Here is a 27,777-nt window from a genome sequence, read left to right as displayed (position 1 = left end):
AATTTACGAGCCTATGAAGTATCAAATTGGGAGAAAGGCATGAGACAGGAGAGAATGTGATGATTTGGGTTGACGATTATCAAGAAGGAAAGTCATCCGCTCTAAGAGAGGAGAAACACTTAGCATGAGAGCCGAAAGTGGACTTTAGAGATCATCTAGTTGAACTTCCTTATTTTTTATAAAGTTGAGGAAAGTTAAGGCTCAGCAAGTTGAAGTGAGGGGGCAGCTAGATGGCGAAGTGGATAAAGCACCGGTCCTGGATTCAGGAAGACCTGGATTCAAATCCGACATCAGACACTTGACATTTATTAGCTGTGTGACCCTGGGCAAGTCACTTAACCCTCATACCCTCATTGCCCTGGAGAGAGAGAGAGAGAGAGAGAGAGAGAGAGAGAGAGAGAGAGAGAGAGAGAGAGAGAGAGAGAAAGTTGAAGTGAATGCGTAAGTCCATACTTCAGGTATGAAGGATGAGTCACAGAAAGTTGCAGAAGAGGGAAGTACGGGAGTCGAGAGAGCTAGAATTGAACGACCAAGATTTCCGTGAGTGAACTGCTGAGAGCAATGGGTGCAAAGGTAGATTTGGGAGCTTGAGAAGAGGTTTGGAAGCCCAGTGACGGATGTGATAGGATTAATAAGCCATGAATAAAAGAATTGCCTTGAATGTGGAAAGAACGACCTAGTAGAGGTTATACAGAACAGATCTGAAATGGAAACAGCCTTCTCAGGCTCTAACGATTTTCTCCCGCAGTTCCAAGGAGGCGCCTGGTATTCAAGGAACTTCAGATAGTGAGTTCCTAGACTTGGGGCTCCTCCCCCGTCTTCTTACCTGAAATCCTACCCAAATCACTCCGCCTCTTCCCAGGCCCCAGCCATCCATTCTATGGTTCACCACCAACAGGAATGCTGTCCAATCAGATTGGGCCTCACCTGGAGAAGGCTCCAAGTTAACCAAGAAGGAATGACGTTTGTCTAAACCAATGAGAAAAGTTTCGGTCTTGGAACTTTGCCAATCCTACGCGGGGGTTTTAAGTGCTGGGTGGGGTTGCACCTGGCTACGGTGAGTCACTCAGGATCCGAGGCAGCTCTCCTTACCAATCAAACCATACTGGGGCGGAGCGCCGACCAATCGGGAGTGTCGGGAAGTGGGGGGCGGGATCCCACCTGGTGGCTGTGGTTCAGTCTGGGCGCGGCGGTTGGGGAAGAGGCTACTCTTAGGCTCTGGGTAGCTTGGCCAGCGGCGGGGATCTGGAGATTGGGTTAGAATCGGGCTCAGGATGGCGGAGCGGGCCGGGAAGAGGCACCTTCTCCTTCTTCTCACGGCGGCGACCCTGTGTGAGTGCTCTGGGCTTTCACGGGGATCCTTGGAGTAGGATGGGGGTCCGGTGCTCCACCCCTCTCCCAGGCTCGGCCCTCACCTAGGGAAGGGTTTTGGCCCCTCCCCCCAACCATATACATTTTGCTCTCTCCCCTCCCCCCCAGATCTGCAGTCCCACTAAGGGTGTGTGCTGCTCTGTTCTTTCCCTTTCTCCCTCTCCTTCTCCTCTCCCTCTCCCCTCCTCTTCTTCCTCTCTTCTCCCCCCCTCCCCCTCCTCTCCCCATCTACACACACACACACACACACACACACACGAGATATTTGTAAAGCGTTTAGAACAGTGTCTGGCACATAGTAGGCGCTATATAAATTCTTCTTCCCTTCCCTTCCTCTATACATAAACTGCCATTTAGTGTCTTCCCACCACCTGCTGGGGTCATTGCTTTTGGTCGACTGTGGGCTGGGCAAGGGAGGGGGGCGGTGAAGATTTCTGTCCAGTTGCTGAGGAGACCTTTTCTTTAGCTAGTTGCCTGATTTCATGGGAATGCGCCTCCTCCCCTCCCCCCCTCCTTAGTTCCTTACCATTTGCAATTCATGGCTGTTGCATCTGGGGGCCACTTATTCCCTGAGTTGGGCTGAAGTTGAAATTTGGAATTCCATAAAGAGGCGGAGCTTCCCTAGGCTCCTCTCCTACTGTTCTACCCCTGGAGAACTTTATCTTTGTTGTTGACTAACTGACCATTCCCCTTGGGATGGGGGAGGTGTTTGTTGATTGGGTAGACTTTTTTCCCAGCCCAAGAGAACTCTGCCCTTCCTCCACCCCAGGGTCAGAGTTTTTATTTCTTTTATAGATTCCCTTTCCTCTGGAACAATGGGAAACGCTTTTGGTGGGGCCTGTGCCTTTAGATATATCCGTTTACGCCAGCTGTCCGTTGTGTGTATTGGTTAGTCTGTGTCACGGCCTATTTGGACCTGTATCTATATGTGTACAATGTCTTGGTGTTAGAATTATATGATTGTTTATCTGTCTTATCTGAGTGTATGTGTGCCTGTCATGTAAACAGTGTATGGGTTTGTGTATCTTTTTTTCTTCTCTCATTTCCCCTCTTTCCCTTTGATTTCTCTCTCATTTTCCTTTCTTTTTGCTCTTCCTTTCTCCTTTTCCTTTTTCCTTGTTGTCTGATTATGCCTTAGAAGTGTACTGATTTTGCGAAATCCCCTGTGCCATAGCTAAGATTCAAGAGTTGAAGAGCCCTTTCAGACAAAATGTCTTCTCTGAATTACCAAAGGCAATCTGACACTAGCCAGTGGCTTTTACGGGTCAAAAGTTACTGAATCATGGACTATTCTTTTCTGTCCTCTTCCCCTAGTTTCTTTTACATCTTGTGGGAATTCCCAGGCATTTTGACCCAAGTTGGGTAGTACCGTATTAAGCTGGGGACTGCCTTGTAGTCTGCTAAGAGAATGGAGGAATAGATAAACTAGAGAGATGAAAGAAAGAGGAAAGGACTCAGATGGTCAAACATTTATAGCAGCGCTTTTTATTGCAAAGAACTGTAAATGAAAGGAGTGCCCATCACTTGAGATAAGAATATAATGGAATATTATTGTGCCATTAGAAATTACGAAACGGACACTTTCAGAGAAACCTGGGAAGTCATTATGTCAACTGATATAAAGTGAAATGAGAATTGACTAATAGAATACAACTGCTGTCTTGGGGATCTTCCAGGGTAACGGGTGAGATAAAAAGAACTTGATTGATTTAATAGGGTTGGCTTAGGAGTAGAGTAAAGGACTTAGTATGTTCAGAGGATAGTGAAATTGAGTAGGGCGAAGAGTCAGGAGTATGGATCCTTGAGTAAATCACCTTTTTTTTTTTTTTTTTTGGTGGGGCATTGAGGGTTAAGTGACTTGCCCAGGGTCACACAGCTAGTAAGTATTAAGTGTCTGAGGCTGGATTTGAACTCAGGTCCTCCTGAATCCAAGGCCCGTGCTTTATCCACTCAGTCACCTAGCTACCCCATAATCACTTTTAATTTCTCTGAATTTCCTTCTTATTTGTTAAAAAAAAAAAATTCCTATCTTGTCCTACCTCACAAATTTGTGGTAAGGATGAAATAAGATAATAGGTGTAAATGTGTTATCAGGTCATTACTGCCATGGCTGTGATCGATCTGGGGGAGAGAGCATCATAGGATATTTAATAGGTTAAGAGGAAGCAATAAGGGGACGCATATATTTCTAACTCCCCACTGGTAATAGGGCTACTTCCTGGACTTCTAGTCTTGTTTGACTTCATCTCTCATTTGGCTGCTTGAAGCATCTCTAAAGCAACTCCTCAGGACTGTGTTGACCTGTCTCCCCACTTTCCAACCCACCTTCTCTGCTTTTATGGTTAAGGATGAGTTTTTAGGAGTCTCCACAATGGGCTAAGCTATCTGGACCTAATGTTTTATAAAGCGCAGAGTTCTATTAGAAGGATACCTCACAGGGCAAGGAAGGGACTTGAAAGTCCAGGATTATTCAACCAGTGTTTATTAATTGCTATTATGTATAAGATTCTGTACTAGGTAGGCACTGGGAATACAACAACCAAAATGCAATAGTCCTCAGGGGCAAGTGGGAAAGATAAATAGGCTTGCCCAAGTCTCAGATTGTGTGAGCTCTTTGGAGTGTAGTTCGTGTTGTTTATATTTATGGCCCGAGCACATAGCACACTTCCTTATATGGGGTGGGCCAAAAGTCACGAAGGGGTTTCAAAATTTAACAACTCCTTTATTTTTTGTTTTTAATTTACAATACCATAGCATCATAGACGTGTGTGTGTGCGCGTACACATATATTATATGTGGAAAGTCAAATCTTGCAAATGGTGAAAAATAAAGAAAAAGTCATTTTCAAAAAGTTATTAAACCATCGAGACTTTTGGTCCACCCTGCACATAGCAGGTGCTTAATAAATATTTGTTGAATTAAAAGCTGAATCTCAATCTGGGAAGTTTCTTCATGGTTATTATATGGAGGAAAGATAGCTGCTATTCTCATGTCTTCTGAGGATCAAATTAGAAGGAAAGCCTGGAAATTACAGTAACAGGAAGATTGGGGGGTTAGATGTTGAGGAAATGGGGGTTGTGAACTAGCAGAACGAGTGTCTAAGTAAGGTCGCTAGAATCTCCCTTCCAAGTGTTGGTTATTTCAACATAAGAGAGACCCCATCAGGCTGGGCTAGCCAAAGGGAAGTTCTGAGTGGGATGACCTCTGAAGTTCTGGTATAATTCTACATAGGAGAATGTTTTGTGGCATTTAAGGGACAGTAGACAACATAGGGCTTGAAAGAATTTGGATTGAAACTCTGTTGCAGTTTGTGCAGTTCCTATTTCTGGTTTTCTGTTTCCAGGCATTTCAGGTGGTGGAAGAAGGGCTTGCTGCCCAGCTCCTGGTTCTGTCCATCAGTTATGTCCCCGCGTTTCCTATGCTGGGTTTGCTTTTTTGGCCTTATTTCCTGAATTCCATGTAATTGTTATGGAAATGCTTGTTTTTAGGCTACAGATGGGTTCCTCTGGGGATTCTTACTGGCTGGCTGTAAGATAAGAGATGTGGTTAATGGTTCATTAGCTTCCTTGCGCTCCTCCTAAGCTGGAGATGTGGGGGCCTATCCTGCTCTGAACTTGTTTCCTTGAGTGGGAGGAGACAGGACACAGATGCTAACAGATCAACTAGGAACGAGAACTTGGAGAGGTGAATCACTTCTCTTCCTCCCTTCTACATTCTCCCATTCACCTTTGGCCTATCCTGGCACAGAAATTCCCTCAAAACCTGTGGCAGGCAATAAGAAAGTAAGCAAACAAACATTTACAAATATTACCCTGTTTTTTTCCTCACTACAACCCTGGAAAGTAGGTGCTTTTATTTTCCTCATTTTATAATCGAGGAAAACTGAGACAAATGCCTAGGGTCATCTGTCTGAGGCTGGATTTGAACTCAAGTCTTCCTGACTCCAGGCCCAGCCCTCTCTCCAATGTGCCACCTAGCTGTCTAGGAGAACTAGGAAATATACCTTGGAAGACGAACAATCTTTTCTCTCTCTTTCTACTAGTTCGGCTTTTCTTTCCTTTTTCCCTGGCACCTTTATTCTGTTTTCTTGTTTCCATTTCCAGTATTCCTCATGCTCAGGGACTAGTATGGTTGGCCACAAGTTGGATGTAGTTTTTTAAACCCACACCTTAGTTTTTGGCTTTGGCAATCTGATAGAAGGTTGTGTTTTGGGCAGATGATGGAAATAAACCCTCCCTTTTCTTAACAGGAAGCTGCTGAGTCTAAGGGGTAGTGATATGTTTGCACTTTTCCATGTTTGCACTTGTTTTGTGGACACAGTGTGATACCTCTTTTCCCACACAACCTTGCAGTCATGGGTTTAGGAAATAGACAAGTTGCTTGTATGTTAAAGAGGAAAATCGGTTCCCTCATATACAGAAGAGTTAGGGAGCTCTTGTAAAGATTTGGGTCTGACTCTGGAATCTTCTTATTTTCCAGAAATTTGAACAGAGCCTGGATGGTCACCTGTCATGTAGGGGGATTCTTGCATTGAATAGGAGGTTGGGATGATAATTTATAAGGTCTTTTCCAACTCTCTGATTCAGTGTCTGGCTATGATCTTGGTCAGGAACCATATGACAGCTGACTGGCCAGCCACAGAAACAGTCATGAACTAAAACTAGCCCTTCCTTGGGAATTCTGCCTGTGACTCCCTGATAAGTGAGGTTTCTGTCTAAAGTCCAGTTTAGGTAATCTGCTCTGTGAAGTGGGGGTGGGATGATGCAGTAGGTTGGGGAGGGGCAGGGACAAACAGGAAGTATGGCGCCAGGCCTCAGGACTGGGTGCTGGGAAGGTTCTCTGGTAATGATGCCTGGACAGGTCTGGCCCCAGCCTGAGGGAGGGATGAAGGGAGGAGGAGCTAGGGAGGAGGAGCTAAGCAGGTAGAACTGGAAATTCCACCAAGAGGGTGGGACGGAGAGTGAGAGTGAAAGCTTTAATTTTGCTGTTACTTACCCCTCTTTGCCATCCTCCTTGGGCCATGCCAGCTCCTATGTCACTTAGTATGCAGTCAAGGATGGACAGCTTAGACTCAGCCCAGCCTGTTGACAGTTTCAATGAGTCTTCTCACGCTACTCATTGCTACCCTGCTGTCTTTTGGAAAGTACCAGTTAGCATCAAACCCTTCTGGCTGAGTTGGAAGGGTGAAGCCTGATTTTCAAGAGCAATATATATATATATTTTTTTGGTGAGGCAATTGGGGTTAAGTGACTTGCCCAGGGTCACACAGCTAGTAAGTATCAAGTGTCTGAGGCCGGATTTGAACTCAGGTACTCCTGAATCCAAGGCCAGTGCTTTATCCACTCAGTCACCTAGCTGCTCCCCCAAGATTCTTTTTTTTTTTTTTTTTTTTTTAGTGAGGCAATTGGGGTTAAGTGACTTGCCTAGGGTCACACAGCTAGTAAGTATTAAGTGTCTGAGGCCGGATTTGAACTCAGGTACTCCTGACTCCAGGGCCAGTGCTCTATCCACTGTGCCATCTAGCTGCCCCAAGATTCATTTTTAATAAGGTTTTGAGTTCCAAATTTTTTTTCTTTCTCCTTCACATTTCCCCTTCTCCAAACCAAGACAGCAATTTGATATAGGTTATACATGTGCAATCATGTAAACATATTTCAACATTAGTCATGTTGTAAAAGAAGAAACAACAAAAGGGGAGAGTCACAAAAAACAAAAGTGAAAATAGTATGCTTCAATTTACATTCAGACTCCATAGCTCTTTTTCTGAATATGGAGAGCATTTTCTGTCATGAGCCTTGGAATTGTCTTGGATTATTTTCCTGAGAAGAGCTAAGTCAGTCATAGTTGATCGTTGTACAATGTTGCTATTAGTGTGTACAATGTTCTTCTGTTACTGCTCACTTCACTCAGCATCAGTTCATGTAATTCAAGGTTTTTCTGAAATCTGTTTGCTCATCATTTCTTTTCTTTTTTCTTTTTTTTTTTTTTTTTTTTTGTGGGGCAGTGAGGGTTAAGTGAATTGCCTGAGGTCACACAGCTAGTAAGTGTTAAGTGTCTGAGGCTGGATATGAACTCAGGTCCTCTGAATCCAAGACTGGTGCTTTATCTACTGCGCCACCTAGCTGCCCCTCATCATTTCTTATAGCACAGTATTATTCCATTACATTTATATTTTAACACAACTTGTTCAACCATTCCCCAATTGATGAGTGTCCCTCAATTTCCAATTCTTTACCACCACAAAAAGAGCTGCTAGAAATATTTTTGTACATATGTCACTTTTCCTTTTCTTTGATCCCTTTGGGATACAGACCTAGTAGTGAGTGGTATTGCTGGATCAAAGGTATGCAGTTTCACCACCCTTTGGGCATAGTTCCAAATTGAAGAGCAATACTTTTGCAGTATAGTTAAGACATCTATTTCTAGGAATATAGGAGTAGAGCAGAAAGAGATGATGGAAAGTGAAAACCCCAGGCCTAAATTCTAGCAATATTGTATGGTCTTTCTGAAATTTCTACTTCCTGGAAACTTCTCAAGCCCATATCTCTTGCTCTCAGGCCCTCACTTTCCCTCTGTTTCATTTACTAGTCTTGCATTACTCTGTCTCATTCCTTATCCCCTATATCTTCTCTTTCAGGTATTTTTTTTTCCTTTCTTTTTTGACTTGTATCTCTTGATCCCTTTCCCATATTTCCTTTTCTTCTTTACTTCCTGTTATCCCCTTCCCCCATCTTCATCTTTGTTTTTGTCTTCTCTTTTTTATCTCCCTCTTCACAGTCTCCTCCATCTCACCTGTGTCTGCCTTGTTTTTTTTTTTTTTACCATTCTTCTGTTCCCTATTGTCATTGATTTTCTAAACTTTTCTAAGAACAGAGCTTCCAAATGAGACCACTTTTGCCATCCACCACAAGCCAGGGCCTACTAGACTACTGATACCAAATCTGATTCTTGACCTTTGTCTTGGAAGTTAGTTCATCACTCTTCTACCTTACAGATCAAGAATGTTGACCAGTCTAAAGGACTGGTATCCTTTAGAGCTTTTAGGCCCATCTGCATTCTTTTGCATTCCAAACACCTGCATTTCTTCTTGAACCTTCCTCTTACCTCTCTTTATTTATCATGAGAAAATGAGTATAGGAAGGTATTCTTATAGTGGAAGAGCAACAGTTTATAACATTTATAGAAATGAATTGTGAGAAATCAAAGTGCTAAAAATTTATCCCTACTATTTCCCAAATCTATACTGGTTTCAAGCTTGGTGCCTAAGGACATCAGCCGTCTTTTAGTCTGGTTCATCTAGTCTACTTTGTGCATTAAGATTCTTTCTGAATGGTGTGTTTTTTCTAGGGTATTGTTCACAGATTTTGGTTCTGATCAGCATTTAGTCCCTGGATTTAATCCATTGGTAGATTTATAATTCCTATCCTGTATTAGCAAGGGGATCTACTATTCTGCAGATCCTAAAACAATAATTATATCTATCTATAGTTATATAAAATCAAAACAATGTAAATTAATATAACTCATCACTGATTCTTTTTCTTTCTTTCTTAAAATATACTTGTGATCAGTTGACTTGCCCAGGGTCATACAGCAAGTGTATCTGAGGCAGGACTTGAGCCCTGGTTGTGTGTTTTGTTTTGTTGGTGAGGCAATTGGGGTTAAGTGACTTGCCCAGGGTCACAGAGCTACTAAGTGTTAAGTGTCATGAGGCTAGATTTGAACTCAGGTCCTCCTGAATCCAGGGCCAGTGCTCTATCCACTGTGCCACCTAGCTACCCCCAAGCCCTGGTTTTTCTTACTCTGAAACTGGCTCTCTAACCACTTGGCAGCACTACCTCTTATTCGTCAATTGTTCCTTTCCCGTTCTCTCAATTCACAGATACCCATGGTACCTTCTTTATAACCTACTTCTTAGGACCTACCTTCTTCCTCCATCTTCTCTCTCTCCCCTTGGGAATAGAAAACTAAACAAAATCATAATTCATTAATTTAATAGCCTAGAACTGTCTAACCATACTGTATCCAGAAATAATGATAGGAGGCAACATATAAATGATGAGATTAATGGGGTTAATTTGTAAAAATTCAGCCCAGAGTTAGATACAGTGCTCTCTGTTTAATAATTTTAGAAACTGAGTGCCAGCATTTGAGGTATTGTTTTATACTGTTGTTTGTTGTTTTTATGCCCAGTAACACGAATATGTAATGCCTATGAGGAGTGGAATTTCATAAGAGGAAGAAATTTGAATAAGAGGAAGTGAAAATGCAAGCAAATTCTATTATGATAAACTTCAAGGGAGTGGTGTCCAGACTTTTTTGTTGTACCTTAATTTCAGTGTCATAAATGCTTACTAGCTTGAAAGTGGTCTTTGTGAATTACCCCAAAACATCTGTAGTTTACCTGTCTCACTCAGTAGTTTACCTATCATTGTAATCCTTTCTCTAACGTTGATTCTATAAAAATAGCAACATTTTATCTAGGAAACTATGTCATTGCAATTAAACAAATACTTGTTAAGTGTTGACAGTATGCTAAGCACTGTGAAGAAGATATAGATTGTCTCTGCCCTCATGAAACTTGGGGGCTAATAGAAGAGCTAATGTACATACACAGATACTAAGGTAAAATGGTTAACCTGAGGACTGTTGACAGGTATGTTTCCCCTGCCATGATAGGAATGAAAGAATTTTTGATTGGCTTGGTCTATCCCTTCTCCCTTTTTGTTGCTACTGTTCCTGACACTTTGGGCTAAATGATACCCTTCTTCCCTTCCACACTCATGATTTTATATATCTTTGAACTGGTTGCCAGAAATTTTTTTACGCTGCTTTGTGTGTTTGTACTGTGTATGTATACACACACACACCCTCTTTTCTGAGAGGTATTTTTCATTAAGTCCCATATGCAGAAATGGTCTAGTGAAAGAACCAGGCTGAAATTCCCAAATCCATGCTTCCAACCCTAGTCTCTTTCTTGAACTTCAGTTCTGCATCACTAAATGCCCTTTGGACAGTTTGAGTTCGATATCCCATAGGCATCTCAAAGTCAGTGTCCAATGCACAACTCATTAACTTTCTTCCAAAACTCTCACCTCTTCTTACTGTCTTACTGTTACTGTCTTTGTGCTATCTTTCCCTTCTGCCTAGAATGCTTACCTCCTCACTTGGTGGTAGACCGACCAGACAGCTTTCATGGTTTCTTCTAGATCTGGATCTGTGATCTCCATGAAGCATCTCACCTCTGCCTCATGGAATCCTGACTTTCCTTCAAGACCCAGCCCAAGTGCTCTGAACTGCAGATCTTTGTGCTCTTCCCAACCGCTGTCTTCCTCTCTACTGTTACCTTGTATCTGCTTTATATGTGGTTTATACACACACACACACACACACACACACACACACACACACACACACACACACACACACACACCTATATATGTTGCCTCCTACCTCTAAATATAAACTCCTTGAAGGCAGGGACTGTCTTCATTTCTCTCTCCTTCCAGTGCCTACTTTATTTTGTTGTTGTTGCTCAGTTGTTTCAGTCATGAAAATGACTCTTCATGACCTCATGTGGGGTTTTCTTTTTTGGCAAAGATACTGGAGTGGTTTGCCTTTTCCTTCTCCACTTCACTTTACAGATGAGGAAACCAAAGCAAACAGGGTTTACTGACTTGCCCAGGGTCACAGGTAGTAAGTGTCTGAGGTGGAATTTGAACTCAGGTCCTTGTGACTTCAGTCCCAGCACTCTATCCACTTAATAAATGCTTGCTTAGTTAATTGGCCCAATCATCTTCCTGGAAAACCAGTGTTACTTTACAGACTTCCCCCAAAGGAAAAGTGTACTGGGTACTGAATTAATTTCTAATCTTTTTCAGTGTTTTGGCTTGTGGCTCTGAGTGACTGAAGCTCAATATTTTGCTCCTTTGATCTTTAAAAACTTGTCCACTTTAACTGTCACTTTGACTATCATGAAATATTTTTAAGCATCCACCATTCCTTTTCTAGCACATTTACTGAATCCAAATATGTTTGTTTTCAGGGTTTATTTACAAGGGAAGAATATCTTAATATATATTACAAATGGGTACCAAGAATCAGAGTGCTTAAAAGCTTCTGACTAGAAGATATTTGGTTGATTCTGCAGCTTGTAAAACCTATCCTAGGCTAGCTTTCCATCTCCTAATAGATTCTGTAGTAATTGAAGGCATTGGAGTGGGAAGGAAATGAGGTCATGGTTATTATTTGGATTCGTATATGTAGTCCAACTGAGAGAAGAGGTAAGGTGTGATGACTGAAAAAATAAGGTGAATGAAGTACCCTTGTTAGAGACTGTAAAGCACTTTATCAGTGAGAAGCTAGAGCTTGATCTCTTTTTTTAATTGAATAGAATTTTATTTTCCAAAATATATGTAAAAACAAATTTTGACATGACAATGTCAAATCAACCATGATTCCAAAGGAAGGACCAATAAGGAAGCATGTTACTATATACTTCCTGACAGAGAAGTGATAGATTAAATATGTAGAATGAGACACACATTTTTGGACTTGGCCAGTATAGGAATTTGTTTTGATTGACTAAGTATATTTTATCACAAGGATTTTACTTTTTTTTTTTTTTTTTCAAAAGGGAGGGGGAGGTGGGGAAAGAAGATACTTTTTAAAAAGATAGCTTTGGTTGAGGCAAGACATTAAAAAAGTCTAGACTAGGGCAGTGAGTGAGAAGGAAGAAGAATGTATAAACTCTATGACTATATAATTGTGGGTGTAATCTCTAAGTATATATATATATATATATATATATAAAATCTATGTATCTATTACATCAAAGTTAGAACTATAGTTACTGATGTTAAATGGTCTGTAAGAATAGCTATCAAATATGTGAACTGTGATTTTGTTTAACTTTTTATTCCCAAGACTAGTTGCTATTTTAAGTAAGGGATATGCTTTCATTAGGTTCCATAGAAGAAGAAAATGGTTTTGTATTTCACATATGCACTTACATTTCCAAGTGTTAAGTTTCATATCTGGTATCCAAGCTCATCAAAGAAAATTTCAAGTGCTAACAGCCTTAATGATGACAGAAGTTCAAAAGAGGATTTGGTGTATTACTGCTTCTCAAATAGACCACTTTGTACTTTTTCCCATCTCTAAACTATTTTCTGGGCTCATTCTTTTTTTTTTTCTGGGCTCATTCTTAAACTCTACCAGTAGATGTTTTTAAATTAGACCTGTTTATTTTTTTCACCTTCCATCAATGTGATATAGCTATAGGTTTAAATCTGATTCTGATGCCTTTGGCAAGTCCTGAGCCTCAGTGTACTTATGTCTATAATAAGGGGGTAGAACTAAAGAGTCCCTTCTACATCTACATCTACATCTGTGGTTCTCTGGTTATCTTCCCTTCTCTTTAGCTACTCCATTTAGTGGAATCAGTTCTATATTAAGAGTGAAAAGACCTGTGTTCCAGTTCTAAGTTCTAACTAGTTCCTAATTCTTTCAGCTTGTTTTTATCACATTGTTGTCATTGTATAAGTTGTATTTCATTCTACATCAGTTCATACAAGTATTCCTAGGTTTCTTTGAAACCTTCTCCATTATTTCTATAGCAAAATAGTATTCCATCACACTTATGTACCATAACTTTTTTAAAAGCCATTCTCCAATTTATGGGTACTCTCTTAGATTCTCATTCTTTGCCACTTCAAAAACAGTTACAAATATGTTTTTACATTCTTAGAGGTTTTTTTTGTTAAAGACTAATCCCTCAGTCTATCCTTCCTCAGATTCCTTCCTTCTCTCTTTTCCTGTTTGCTTATTTTCCAGTTGAGTGAAATATTTTTATAACGAACTCTGTATGGTGTGTGTGTGTGTGTGTGTGTGTGTGTGTGTGTGTGTGTGTGTGTGTGTGTGTGTGTGTGTGAGTGAAAAGTTAATTCTTCCTCCTTTTGACCAGTTCAGATGAGAGTGAGATTGAAGTGTCAGCTGTTCCCCCCAGTCCCTTCTTCCTTGTTTCTATAGATGTTTAATTGTGTATCTTGATTGTGTGAGATAATTTTCCTTAACCTTCTTTTCTCTATTCCATCTCCTCCCCAGTCAGTATCCCTCTTTTTCTATTCTCCTAAGATCATCAAGTGATAACTGAACCACTCCTACACCTTGTCTAATTATCCTGATGATGATAGGGTTTAGAGGGGATATATGTATCATCTCCTCATTTGAATGTATGCATTTTATCTTTATTTAGTCCTTTATCATTTTTCATTAATATCTACCTTCTTAAGTTGCTGTTCAAACATTCCTGTGTTTGAACTTCAAAATGTTTTCATACTTTTGATCTTTTCATCAGGAATTCTTAGAAATCCTTTATTTCACTTAAAGTCTATTTTTTCCCCTGTAGCATTGTACTCAGTTTTGTTAGAAGAGTTATTCTTGGCTCTAAGCCCATATCCTTTGCCTACTCGAATATAGTATTCCAAGTTTGCTTCTCCTTTATATAATAACGGGTGAGCCTGACTGTGGTTTCTCAGTACTTGAGTTCTTTTTTTTCCCCTTCTGGCTGCTTGCAGGTGTCTTTCTTTCACTTGGAAACTTTGAATTTTGACTGTGATGTTCCTGGGAATTTTCATTTTGGGATTTCGTTCATGAGGGAAATGGTAGATTCTTTTTCTACCTTGCTCTCTGGTTCTAAGAGATCTGGGCAGTTATCTTCTTAATATACCTTTTTTCTTTCTTTGTTTGTTTTTTTTTTTGTGAGGCAATTGGGGTTAAGTGACTTGCCCAGGGTCACACAACTAGTAAGTGTCAAGGGTCTGAGGCCGGATTTGAACTCAGGTCCTCCTGAATCCAGGGCCAGTGTTCTATCCACTGCACCACCCTAGCTGTCCCAATATATCTTAAAAAAAAAATTTTTTTTTCAATTACATGTAAACAAAAATTTTTAACATTCATTTTTTTGAAATTTTGAGTTCCAAATTCTCTCCCCCCTCTCCCCTTCCTCCTCCTTGAGAAGGCAAACAATTTGATATAGATTATACATGTGTAGTTATGCAGAATATTTTCACATTAGCTATGTTGCAAAAAAAAACCACAGACCAAAATAACAAGAATAATAGTTTTTAAAAGTATGCATTCATACACCATCATTTTTTTTCTCTAGAGGTGTATGACATTTTTCATCATAAGTCTTTCAGAATTGTTTTGGATCATTGTATTGCTGAGAACAGCTAAGTCATCCACAGCTGATCATCATACAACATCGCTGTTACTATGTACAATTTTCTCCTGACTCTCCTTATTTCACTTTGTATCAGTTCATGTAAGTCTTCCCAGGTTTTTCTTAAAGCATCCTGTTCATCATTTCTTATAGCACAATAGTATTCCATCACAATCATATACCACAACTTGCTCAACCATTCCCCAATTGCTAGGCATCCCCTCAACTTCCAATTCTTTGCCATCACAAAAAGAGCTTCTATAAATATTTTTGTGCATATAGGTTCATTTTCTTTTGATCTCTTTGGGGTACAGATCTAGTAGTGGTATTGCTGGGTCACAGGGTAAAATTTTGTAGCCCTTAGAGCATAGTTCTGAGTTGTTCACCAGAGCTCCAAATTGTCCACCAAAAATGCATTAGTGTGTCCCATTTTTTCCACATCCCCACCAATATTTGTCATTTTACTTTTCTGTCATATTAGCCAATCTGATAGATGTGAGGTGGTACCACAGAGTTATTTTAATTTGCATTTCTCTAAATCAATAGTGATTTAGAGCATTTTTTCATGACTATTGGTAGCTTTGCTTTCTTCATCTGAAAATTGCCTACATATCCTTTGACCATTATCGATTGGGAAATTACTACTATTCTTTTTTTTTAAATAAAAGTATTTTATTATTTTCCAGTTTTGACTATTTACTATTAGTTACTATTTCCAGTAGAAATAGTTTTCAACATTTGTTTATATAAGATTTCCAATTTCCCATTTTTCTCCCTCCCTCTCTTCCCTCCCCCCCACCCTAGACAGCAGGCAATCTGATATAGGTCATATATATATATATATAATAACATTAAACATATTTCTGCATTAGTCATGTTATATGAGAAAGATCAGAGCACAAAGGAAAAACCTCAGAAAACCAACAGCATCAAAAATAAAGAAAATAGTATGGTCTAATCAGCATCCATATTCCACAGTTCCTTTTTTTTTTTTCCCTGGATTTGGAGAGCCTTTTCCATCATGAGTCCTTTGGAACATTCTTGTTCCGTTGGATTGGTGAGAAGAATCTAGTCTATCACAGTTGATTAACACATAATGTTGATGATACTGTGTATAATGTTCTTCTGGTTCTGCTCATCTCACTCATTATCAGTTGTGTGATTAAAATTGGATATTAGATCATAAATCTCCCCTACTTAACCTTTCCCTTAATTTATCTCCCAGACTAGTAAATGGAAGAAGCTTCTGATTTTCTAGATAGAGCCTTTATTGTATGGTAGTCACAAGGTGATGTTGATTAGAAGGATAGGAAAGTAGAAATACAATACAAATCGTCTTAAGTCTAGGCTTAGTCTATATTCTGTATAAAACTCACCAAAACCCAAGGCCACTTTTGGGGAGAGAGACCGAGTCAAGCGCATGCTGTTAACTGAGAGCCGGGCCGAGTCAACAGTCCGCGTCTGTCTGTGCAGCGCAGCCAGGAGACCAGCGGAGCAGGAAAAAAGCCCCACTTCCTTTCTCTCCTTGTTTTTTCAGCTCGCACCCCAGAAGTTGAGTGCATAGCAGGCAGTCTGACATGCGCAGCAGGCGCACTGGCGTGTGTAGCTCATGCCATTGGTCTCCTCCCCGAAAGGGTGGTCCTTAAAGAAAAACTGGCGTCTTTAAGTTATCCTAACCGACTGTTAAAAAACTTTCATATTTTTTTAACCACACAGTTCATGCAAGTCCTTCCAGGTTTCTCTGAATTCCACCTGCTCATCGTTTCTTACAGCACAATAGAATTCCATTATATTCATATGCCACAACTTGTTCCGCCATTCCCCAATTGATGGATATCCCCTTAATTTCCAATTCCTTGCCACCACAAAAAGAGCAGGATGGTGGAGAGAAGCTTGGAACTTTCCTGAGCTTTCCCATATTTCCCTCAAAAACAACATTAAATCAAGCCTCTAAACAGATTCTGGAACTACAGAACCTACAAAAAGAGAGACAAAATCCTTCTATGTGAGATAATTTAGAAGACTTTATTATTTTCCAGTTATATGTAGAGATAGTTTTCAACATTTGTTTTTATAAGATTTCTAGTTTCAATTTTTTTTTTTTAGTGAGGCAATTGGGGTTAAGTGACTTGCCTAGGGTCACACAGCTAGTAAGTGTTAAGTGTCTGAGGCTGGATTTGAACTCAGGTACTCCTGAATCCAGGGCCAGTGCTTTATCCACTGCACCACCTAGCCGCCCCTCTAGTTTCAATTTTGACAGGTAAAATATTCCATGCTCCCCTAATTTGCTTATAACACACTTTATGTCTAAATCATGTATGCATTTTGACCATATCTTGGTACATGGTATGAGATGTTGATCTACACCACCATGTTGATCTAGTTTTCTTCCAAACAGCTTTCCAGTTTTCCCAGCAATTTTTGTCAAATACTGATTTCTTGTCTCAAAATCTTGGATCTTTGAGTTTGTCAAACACTAGATTACTATGGTCACTTGCTACTGTGTATCATGTACCTAATCTATGCCACTGATCCACCACTATTTCTTAGCCTGTACCAGATTGTTTTGATGATAAACATTTTGTAATACATTTTGATGTCTATTAATGCCAAGTCAACTTCTTTCACATCTGTCAATTTTTTCATCATCTAGATTATATTATATATTATATGTAATTATGTTATGTCCTAGCTCTAGAAATTATTTTTTGATAATTTGGAATAGCACTGAATAAACAAATTAATTTAGGTAGAATTGTCATTTTATTATGTTGGCTTGCCCTACTCATGAGCAATTCATTAAATGAGCAGTTGTTTAGATCTGACTTGTGTGAAAAACATTTTGTAATTGTGTTCATATAGTTCCTGGGTTTGTCTTGGCAGGTAGCCTCCCAAGTATTTTATATTGTCTGCAGTTATTTTAAACTGAATTTCTCTTTCTTGTTGCTGGATTTTGTTGGTAATATATAGAAATGCTGATGATTGGGGCAGCTAGGTGGCGCAGTGGACAAGGCACTGGCCCTGGATTCAGGAGGACCTGAGTTCAAATCCAGCCTCAGACACTTAATACTTACTAGCTATGTGTGAGGATTGCTTGCCCCGTCCCCCGCCCCGCAAAAAAAAAGACATGCTGATTTATGTGGGTTTACTTTATATCCTCATCTTTCCTGAAGTTGTTTATTCCTTTTATTTCTTTTTCTTGTCTTTTTAATATAGCTAACATTTCTAGAACAACATTGAATAATAGTGGTGATAATGAGCATCTTTGCTTTACACCCTGATCTTGGAAAGGCTTCTAGCTTATCCCCATAACAGGTAATGCTTGCTCTTGGTTTTAGGTAGATATCATTTTAAGTGTTTTAATAGGAATAGGTATTGCATTGAAATAGTCACACTTTTTGTTGGATTCTTTTAAGATATCTTGAAATAGGATGTTTAAACTCTTTTTTTTTTAGTCATGGTGTTTTAGGTAGTCCACTGATTGGGAAAATTTTTTCTCCTTGATCTATTATTCAGTTGTTTTTTCTGAGATAACTTATATTTTCTTCTATATGTTTAGTCTTTTGACTTTGTTTTCATATTTCTTGTTATCTCATGGAGCCATTGGATTCTATTTGATCCCTTCTAATTTTCAGGGAATGTGTTGCTTGGGCAAGGCTTTGTACCTTTTTTTGCCAAGATATTGATTCCTTTTGCAGTTTTTTCTTGCATAGCTATTGTTTCTTACCCAATTTTTTCCTCTAGTGCTTTCATTTAATTTATTTTGTTTTTGTTTGTCTTTTGGGGGTTTTTTGCAGGGCAATGAGGGTTAAGTGATTTGCCCAGGGTCACACAGCTAGTAAGTATCAAGTGTGTGAGGCTGGATTTGAACTCAGGTCCTCCTGAATCCAGGACCAGTGCTTTATCCACTGCACCATCTAGCTGCCCCTCTCATTTAATTTATAAAAACATTTTAAATTCTTTTTTAAATGTTTGCTTCTTTTCTTCCAGGAATTCTAGTTGAACTTTTGCCTAATCTGTATTTTTCTCTGAAGCTTTGCTTATAGATGTTTTGGAGTCACCCTCTTCTTTTGAGTTTGTGTCTACCACCACAATAGCACTTTATGGTGGGATTCTTTTTTCTTTTGTTCAGTCTTCCAGCTGATTTCCTAATTTCAAACTTAATGTTAGGGCTGAATTCTGTTACACTTCTGAAGGGAAGGTCTGGGCTCATCTTGTTGCTGCTTTCTTGAGGTTTTTGAGTGTTGAAGTATCTAGAATCTCAGGGATAGGCTGGGGACTTGAAAGCTTCCTGTGCTTCCTTAGCAGTCTGATCCAAGCAAAGTCTGATTGCTATTCCTGTGGTCAGAGCTCTGTAAGTACCTGACCTAGGTATGGGTCTGAGGAACAATTGAAGTTGAAGCTCTGTTGGTTGGGAGTGGCAAAATTGTAGGCTCCCCTTTGGTCTGAGATTCCTGCCTTGGTTATTCCCCTGCAGATTGTGATAGATGCTGAAGCTGAGACTCTGCTCCTGGGCTCTGAGCCACATAGCTGCTTCTGAAATTCCTCCTTTCATTATATACCACCCAAGAGCTCCCTGTCTGGAAATGCCACTTCCATGAATAGATCCCATTTTCAGTTTGCCCTGCATATGTGATCCAGAACTGGGTAGTAGTAGGTAAAGAAGCTACCAGTCAGCACCTCTTGAGACCTCTCCCTGTTGAGATTCTCTGATGTGGATCTGGTGATGGCCTAGTATGGGTCTGAGAGCTTCTCTTGCTCTGGTACATAGCCCGTCTGGGCATCTGTCCTGGTCAGACCCTGTCTCCAGTGTCAGCAGACCTCTCTATCTCTCTTTGCAGAGCTGGGCTGGGAAAATGACTCACTATGACTTTTTATGGATTTCCCTATTTGATTTTTTTAAGTAAATATTTTTATTTATAGTTTTGAGTTCCAATTTTTATTCCTCTTTCCCTCCCTGAGGCAGCAAGCAATCACATATGGGTTATACATGTACTATTATGTAAAACATTCTGGTATGTTTTCTAGATCTATTTGGAGGAATTTTTATGGAGGGGACCTTGGCTGTACTGCTTCCTACAGTTCTGCCATATTGGCGCTCTGCTTCCTAAAATTAAATTTTTTTTGCTTTTCAGTTTTGAATTCACTCTTACCTCTTTCCTACCTATTGAGAAGGCAAGAAAAACAAAATTATTACAAATATGCAGAGTCAAGCAAAACAAATACCTACATTAGTCATGTCAAAAAGGAAGGAAAAGAAAATAAACATCAGTTTACACTCTAAATCCATCAGCTCTCTATCTAGAGATGGATAGCATGTTTTATCGTGAGTCCTTTGGAATTATAATTGGCCAATGTATTTCTTAAGTTTATTTTGAGGATCAAGTGGGTTGCCTGTTAAAATACTTTCAAAAATATAAAATACTCTGCAATTGCCAAGATATTATTATTCCCCCCTTCTATCTTTTCCCTGATTCCAGCAGTAATTACTGTTCTATGGAATCATTGGCTTCCATTTGATCTATTCTAATATTCTAAGAGTTATTTACTTTGGTGTAAGATTTTTGTGACTCTTGTTCTAAGCTATTTTCATAGCTTTCTTCCATAGCTCTCATTTCTTTTCCTATTTTATTTCCTTGACTGCTCCCATTTGGTTTTTAAAATCCTATTTTAGTACTTTAAAAAAATTCCTACTTTAATTCTCCCACAAATTCTGGTTGGACTTGTGTCCAAGTTGTATTTTTTCTTAAACCTTGCTTGTAGATGTTTTGATGCTATTCTCTTATTCTAGGTTTGTGTCTTGAGCTTCTCTTGTCATCATAATAGCTCTTTATGTTGGGGTTCCTTTTTTTGTTTCCTCATTCTTCCAGCTTATTTAGGACTTGATGTTCAAGCCGAGCTCTAAACACTTTTCAGGGGTCGGGGAATATCTGCTCTGAGCTTCTATTGTCTTGTGTCCTGCTTTTTTAACAGCTCAGGTTGGGGCCTGCAAGCTTTTGGAGTTCCAAAAGTCATGTGATTGGGGGTGGTGTTCCCTCTTGGTTTGAGCTCTGCAAGTTCCTGAACCAGATTTGGGTAGACTGGTGTAACGATTGGAATGACGCCACCTGCTGGAGACTTACTGTAGAAGAGTTCTGCCCATGAAGCGAAGGTCTTTGAGGGCAAGACCAGGAGTCTTTTCTTTGGCGTCAGGAAGTGACTCGGGCTAGTGGGAGGAGGAAGGAAGAGACTGGCGCTCAGTCTCGCGCTCTTTCCTCTGGACTCCGGTGGAGAGTGGACCTAGAAATGTGCTCTCCCTTTAATAGATAGGAATCTAGGCCTTTTTCTCTCTCTTTACCAAATTCTTATTCTCCTTAATAAATGCTTAAAAGTCTAACTCTTGCTAAAGCTTATAATTCATTGGCGACCACTCATTAGATATTTTAGACAGTTTAGCTAGAATTTTAGCCCTTAACACTGGTACTGCACTGAGCCACTACTATTAGCCCATTGGGAGGCTCTGAAGGTTCCCTTTTTCCTCTTTGGCCTGATACTTCTGCCCTAATTATTCCACTCCAGGTATCAGCCTGGTCTAGAGGCTAGAACTGAGTCCCCACTCTGTTTCTGGGATCAGAGCCACACAGCCAGGGCTCAGTAGTGATTTATTGCTCCTCTCCACCACCCCTATTGTCGGAGCTCCCTTTCAGTTTCCCTGGGGATTGGGTGGTGGATGACTAAGCTGTCAGATGGCATCCATTCCTGCATCCTTGCCTGAGATCCCTGGAATCTCTTTTTCCTCAAGTGCTTCTTCACTTGGTGCCTAGTCTCAGTTCTCTTTCATTCCCTGGGTGCTGGTGCACTTGGCTCTCTCCTGGCCTGACCTTGACCCCAGTATCCACAGACCTCTCTGTCTATCTCCTCAAGTTACCCTGGACTGGAAAAATGACTCACTGGAACTTTTTCTTACCTTTCCCAATTGGAATTCAGTCTTGGTGTATTTTCTAGGTCTTTGTGGAGGACGTTTGGTAGAAGAACTAGGCTTTCCTTCCATCTTGACTCCCACCACATTGAATAGTAATTACGTGCTAGCTAAACAGCCTTTAGCCAATCAAATGTCATATTAGAGATGGTTCCTGGGTAATCATCCAGTTGGAATTTTTGCTGTCACAGGGAGACAAATTAGAAATGAAAGAAGTTTTGTGAAAAGCTGTTTTTCCATCTTCACTGAGGAAAGAATAATTGAACTGAAATTGCAGGAAATATTTAAGCCATATATTAGGGGTAATTTCCTAATGAACATGGGTCGCAAGACTTGAAGTGCTGAAAGAGGAGAGTGACAGAATCTTCTTCCCTGGAAATTTCAGCACAAGAGAGACTCCTTCAGCAGGTTACAGTGGCAAGAATGTTGGACTTAGAATTGAAACACCTGAGTTCAAATCCTAGCACTGACACTAGGGTCCATGGGCACATCACTTAACTGTCTTGAACCTGTTTCCTTCTCTGTGAAATGATAACAATGACAGCCATTTATATATTATCTCAGTTGATCTTTACAACAGCTTTGGGGAGTAGGTGCTATTATCATCTCCATTTTACAGATGAGGAAACTGAGGCAAACAGTTTAAATGACTTGCCCAGGGTCATATAGCTTAAGTAAGTGTCTGAGGCCAGATTTGAACTTAGGTCTTCCTGACTCTAGGCCTGGCCTTTTGTGCCACCTAGTTTCCCAATAATAAATAACTACCGGCTTCACAGGTTTGTTATGCAAAAAAAACTTTGCAGATTCAACCAATTGGAGCAATTTGGAACTATGCCTAAAGGGTTATAGAACTGCGCATACCCTTTGATTCAGCAATACCACTACTGGGTGTATATCCCAAAGACATCCCCAAAAAGAGAAAAACACCTATTTGTACAAAAATATTTCTAGCAGCTCTTTTTGTGGTGGCTAAGAATTGTAAATCAAAGGAATGCTCATCAATTGGGGAATGGCTAAACAAGCTCTGGTATATGATGGTGATGGAATATTATTGTGCTATAAGAAATGACAAGGAGGATGATTTCAGAAAGGCCTGCAAAGAGTTGTATGAACTAATGTATAGTGAAGTGAGCAGAACCAAGAGAACATTGCACACAGAGACAGCAATATTGTTTAATGAAGAACTGTGAATGACTTAACTGTTCTCAACAATACAATGATCCAAGACAATGCCAAAGGACTATTGATGAAACATACTATACACCTCCAAAGAAAGAACTGATATTGATTGAACACAGACTGAAGCATGCTATTTTTCACTCTTTCATTTTTTCTTTCATTCAAGTTTTCTTATTTATTAATTTAGTAATTTCCAATTACTAATATGGTAATGTTTTATATAATCATACATGTTTAACCCATATCTGATTGCTTACCAGCTCAGGGAGGGGGGAAGGGAGGGAGGGGAGGAGGGATAAAAATTGGAACCCAAAACTATAAATAAAAATGCTTGTCACCACAAATAAATCAATCAATCAAAGAAAAAAAAGCCACTTTGCAAACCTCAAAGGTCTATGTAAATATGAATTATAAAGCTATTAGTTTGGAGATTCGAGGCTGGATTGAATCATTTATAAGTAGTTCTTAATATTTATCTTTCATCTGTCCTATTTGCCTTTTGAGCCAGTTGTTTCCCCACCAACACTCTCTTCTAACCTTCTCTCTTCTTTTGTTGTGTTTTTTCTTCTTTCTCCCTGATCCACCTCATCTTTTTCCTCTCCAGGTTGTACAACACTGGGCAGTGGTTCAGTCTATTCTTCTGAAAAGGAAGTTAAAGTAGACGAGCATCAACGTGAGTGGCATGAGGCTGGGGGCACGGTGTGATGAAGGGGGATGGAAAGGCTCTTCAAAGTGGGGGTAAAGAGAACCCAGCCAGGTGGGGGAGTCTCTTTGCTGCTGCCCCCCAGCCTCACGTGTCATGTTCTTGTAGCTGCCACGCTAACCTGTTATTACACCGGCTTCTCCTCGCCCCGAGTGGAGTGGAAGTTTGTTCAGGGAAGTACGACCAGCCTGGTTTGCTATGACAGCAAGATTACTGGTGAGTCCCTGGGGGGAGCCGATTCAGTGTGGACAGACAGAGCCCCTATAGCTCTTCTCTCTGATGTTACGGCACTGGCCAGAGGAGGCTCTCTGGGCCCTTGGGATCCAGGCTGTGAATTTGGTGGGACATTTCCATTCAACTTTCAGTCTTAATCTTTCTCCCTGCTTTCTCCCTTCAACATCGTCTCCTGGCCACCACAGCTTCCTACCAAGACCGGGTGGTCTTCTCCCAGAATGGTATTTCTTTCCATTCTGTGACCCGAAAGGACACAGGGACATATACATGTATGGTCACTCAAAATGGTGGAAACAACTACGGAGAGACCAGCGTGCAGCTCACTGTGTTAGGTACGGAGCCAAACAGACAAAGCTGCATCATAACCTCCCAACCCTCCTGCTTCCAGGTTGTCTTCTTCCTATATTTCTTTCTTTCTTTCTTTCTTTTGTTGCAGGGCTATGGGAGTTAAGTGACTTGCCCAGGGTCACACAGCTAGTAAGTGTTAAGTGTCTGAGGTCAGATTTGAACTCAGGTCCTCCTGAATCCAGGGCCAGTGCTCTATCCACTGCGCCACCTAGCTGCCCCTATATTTATTTCTAAAGGGAATTCCAAGGCTCAGAAGGGAGGCGGTTATTGAAAAGGTCAAAGGAAGAGGGACTCAGAAATGAATCTTTTGGCGCTTGGGGAAGGGAAGAGAGGGAATTTCTCCTGAGGGGTGTCAGGTCAGAGGCCTAGGGAGACTGGGGAGTATTGTGATTGAAATCCAGAACTGGATTCTAGCTTCCTATCACAGCCAAGCCCAGCCTGCCCACAGTCAAGGGGAGCCTGCTTTCAGGACTCAAGTAAGATTTTATATGTAAAAATATCTATATCTACATCTGTATGCACACACATTTTAAAAGAATAAAACATTATGCCAATGAAAGCTCTCATTATTCCTCCTTTTCCTTCTCTTTCTTGGTTTTTTGTGTTTGTGGGTTTTGGTTACAGAGCCCTCTAAAGGGCTTGTTTGTCAGTGGCCAGCTCTCCCCCCATCCAGCTTGTCCTGAAGATTGGTGTCCTTTCTCTTCCTAGTGCCACCATCAAAGCCCACAGTCAACATTCCGTCTTCAGCCACCATTGGAAATCGAATTATACTGACCTGCTCTGAGGAGGATGGTTCTCCACCCCCTCAGTACCAGTGGTTTAAGGATGGGCTTCTGATGCCTTCAGACCCCAAGAAGAGCCGTACCTTCAGCAACTCTTCCTATACTATGAACTCAAAGACAGGAGAACTGGTATGAAGGTCATGGGTCCTACGGGTTGATGAAGAAGAAGTAGGAAGGGAAAACTGAGCTGAATCCCTTGAATTGGGGGAGAGGCTTGGACTCTTGTTGGAGCAAGAAGCTAACTTCTCTCCTCCTCTCTAGGTGTTTGAACCTCTGTCAGCTTTTGATACAGGGGACTACTCCTGCCAAGCATCCAACGGGGTTGGGACTGCCATGCTCTCAGAAGTTGTGCGAATGGAAGCCGGTGAGTCGGGGTGGGATGGGGATGTGACACTGAGCCTCTCTGAGGCAGGGCTCGGGCTTCATGGGTGAGTGTTCCCCCACCCCCAGTTAAAACCCATCTTTGCCTGGCTTTGTGTCTGTCTGGCATTGGAGGTAGCTGGGTTGCCAGGGCTGGGGCTAGTGGCTAGATTAAGTAATTAGAAAAAGGCCTTGGGGTACAGGTTCCTGATGCTTCCAGTTGTGTTCCACAGTGGAACTGAATGTAGGGGGCATCGTGGCTGCTGTGATTGTGACGCTGATCCTCCTTGGGCTCCTGATTTTTGGTGTCTGGTTTGCCTACTCTCGAGGCTATTTCACCAGTAAGTGCCTCTCCCATTCTCCATTCCTGTTTTTCACCTTCCCGTCTTTCTCTACCACTCGTCCCCTACCTCCCACAAGGTGATGGATCTTGCCTGGGTTCTGTAGCAGTTATATTATCTAGTCCTCCATGGGATGGGGTGGGGTCAGGGAGTGGGGGACTATCCTATCATGTGAACCTGGAAGGGCATCAAGCAGAGGGCTGCCTGATCTTTATGGCCCCATTTTTTCTTTTCTTTCAGGAGCAAGTAAAGGGTGAGTGTGGTGCTGGGCTCTCCTCCCCAACCAGACATTTACAGTTTCCCCTAAGCAACAAGAGTTTCTGAAGCCAGAGGAAGGAGATGGGAGCTACAACCCAGACCTGTGACGGGGCTAGGGATGTGAATGGGAATGGGAATGGGAATGGGAATGGCAGGAGGAGTGCCCAGCCTGGGAAGGAAGATTACTGAGTTCATGGGCTTCTGTATATCTTTGGGGGGGGGGGCGGGGCAATGGGGGTTAAGTGACTTGCCCAGGGTCACACAGCTAGTAAGTGTCAAGTGTCTGAGGCCGGATTTGAACTCAGGTCCTCCTGAATCCAGGGCTGGTGCTTTATCCGCTGCGCTACCTAGCCGCCCCTCTGTATATCTTGAAATATTCCATTCCTGGTAACCTATAAGTAAAGTTGGAGGTGGGGAATTCATCTCTGGCTTTTAAACTGCATATCAGGGGTGAGAGGACTGACTATCTGTCTTTGCTGATTTATTTTCAGGAGCACCAGTAAGAAAGTAATCTATAGCCAGCCCTCTGCCCGTAGTGATGTGAGTGTGCTCGGTTTGGGCAGCATGGGTGCGGGCCTTTGGGAAGAAGCGGGGCGGGTTGTCCTGCCAGAATGGATGGGCTTTCTAGTTTGTGACAGGTAGTGGCACTCTTCATTCGGTGGGGATTCTAGGGAATTTACATGAAGTTCTGTTTTCCCAGGGAGAATTCCGACAGACGTCATCATTTTTGGTGTGACCCCAACCTATCTCCTCTCCTGTCTTCTGAGTGTGTCCTTTTTGGAATCTGCTGGACTCTGACCTCATTTTTATGGATTTCACAGGATGCCTTACTTAATTTCTTAGTCCATCCCCTGTTAGAATTTTTATAATGACTCTCTCCAGCCACGGTTTTTTCATGTGTGTTTAGGAATGAAGTGGAGCAATAAGACCCCGTCCTGCCTTCTCTTCTTCCATTACTGATGGGCTTGCCTGGACCATATTTATGGTTTCTATTCCCCATCTCTTTTTAGAATCAGGCAGGTTGAGTGATGCCTGTCTCCTTCCCCCCCACCCCCAAACAAAACAAACAAACAAACAAAAAACCCACCTCCTTACCAGCAGGAGTGGCCAATGACCCCAAGAGTGACTATCTTCTTTCATGTTTTCTGAACTTAACCCTAACTTGGGGTCGTATGATATTTGGACTCCTTGAGGACTGGGGAGAAACTGGGGCCTGAGGCCACAACAGTGTTTCTCAAATAGGCTCAAGAGATTGGAGCTGTGGACTCTGAATAGTAGCTTGGTAGTGAAAAGTCTTCTGTTTTCTGGGTCATCTTCTCAATTCCTTCCATGCGAGAGAATCTTCTAGCATCTTCCTGGCAGGTTGGCCACTTCTGCAAGACCAGCTGGATCTTTGTTGTGTAGGGGGCTCCAGGGCCATGAGAAGTCTAAGGAAAAAAAGCACAGGATGACAATATTCAAGACCCACTCATCTACAGAAAGTATATCTGGAGTTGGAGGCTCAAAGCACTGACCAGGACAGATAGGTTTGTGCTTGGGAAGCCTGAGCACCCTGCTGCATGACAGGGTGAAGTATGTGTTGTGTATGAATGTCATTTTAAATAAAAAGATGTTTTGTCTAAGCGAGTTGTTTGGTATATGTTAGGGGTCGGAGATCTCAGGGTTGAATAAGTCAGTTAAAATCACGCAGAGGACTTCACCAAGTTTCCTGGTTCTTGTTTACAAGAGGGGACATCTTTGTTCAAGGATAGGCCCCTACTGCCCTCTAGTGTGCAGTGTCATCATCACTGCTGTGGGAACACAACACGGGCTGGATGGAGCCGTGAATCGGATTACCTATTATTGGAGGGTAAATGTTAAAACCTCACGTCACATGGCTCCATGAAGTATCACTTGATGACCTGGGATTGCAAATAATCTTGCAAATCTTTGGCCTTTAAAAAAATCCTTTTTATTGTGAATTTAACAATTATCAACAAACATTTCAAAGCACATACATGCAAAGAAAAAACTGTTAT

General features: G+C 41.2%; 1 protein-coding gene across 1 annotated transcript; it reads left to right on the top strand.

Annotated features, from left to right (window-relative positions):
- The first annotated feature begins 1,191 nt into the window (after positions 1–1,191).
- On the top strand, positions 1,192–27,381 carry F11R (F11 receptor). Its single transcript, XM_043964665.1, has 10 exons — positions 1,192–1,332; positions 23,338–23,406; positions 23,545–23,652; positions 23,856–24,002; positions 24,727–24,929; positions 25,062–25,164; positions 25,394–25,501; positions 25,742–25,754; positions 26,251–26,299; positions 26,460–27,381. The coding sequence occupies exons 1-10, from the start codon at positions 1,275–1,277 to the stop codon at positions 26,493–26,495; spliced, it is 894 nt and encodes a 297-aa protein (XP_043820600.1). The 5' UTR covers positions 1,192–1,274; the 3' UTR covers positions 26,496–27,381.
- Positions 27,382–27,777: the final 396 nt, after the last annotated feature.

The sequence above is a fragment of the Dromiciops gliroides genome, chromosome 4 (genome assembly GCF_019393635.1).
Source record: "Dromiciops gliroides isolate mDroGli1 chromosome 4, mDroGli1.pri, whole genome shotgun sequence".
Classification (NCBI taxonomy): Eukaryota; Metazoa; Chordata; class Mammalia; order Microbiotheria; family Microbiotheriidae; genus Dromiciops; species Dromiciops gliroides.
This window is presented reverse-complemented; position numbering and strand designations above follow the sequence as displayed.

Bases quoted from the DNA above. Each gene is read 5' to 3' on its own strand.
- F11R (XM_043964665.1), top strand. From the start codon at position 1,275: ATGGCGGAGCGGGCCGGGAAGAGGCACCTTCTCCTTCTTCTCACGGCG. The intron at 24,930-25,061 runs GTATGAAGGTCA...CCTCCTCTCTAG, and splicing joins ACTCAAAGACAGGAGAACTG to GTGTTTGAACCTCTGTCAGC. The intron at 25,165-25,393 runs GTGAGTCGGGGT...TGTGTTCCACAG, and splicing joins AGTTGTGCGAATGGAAGCCG to TGGAACTGAATGTAGGGGGC.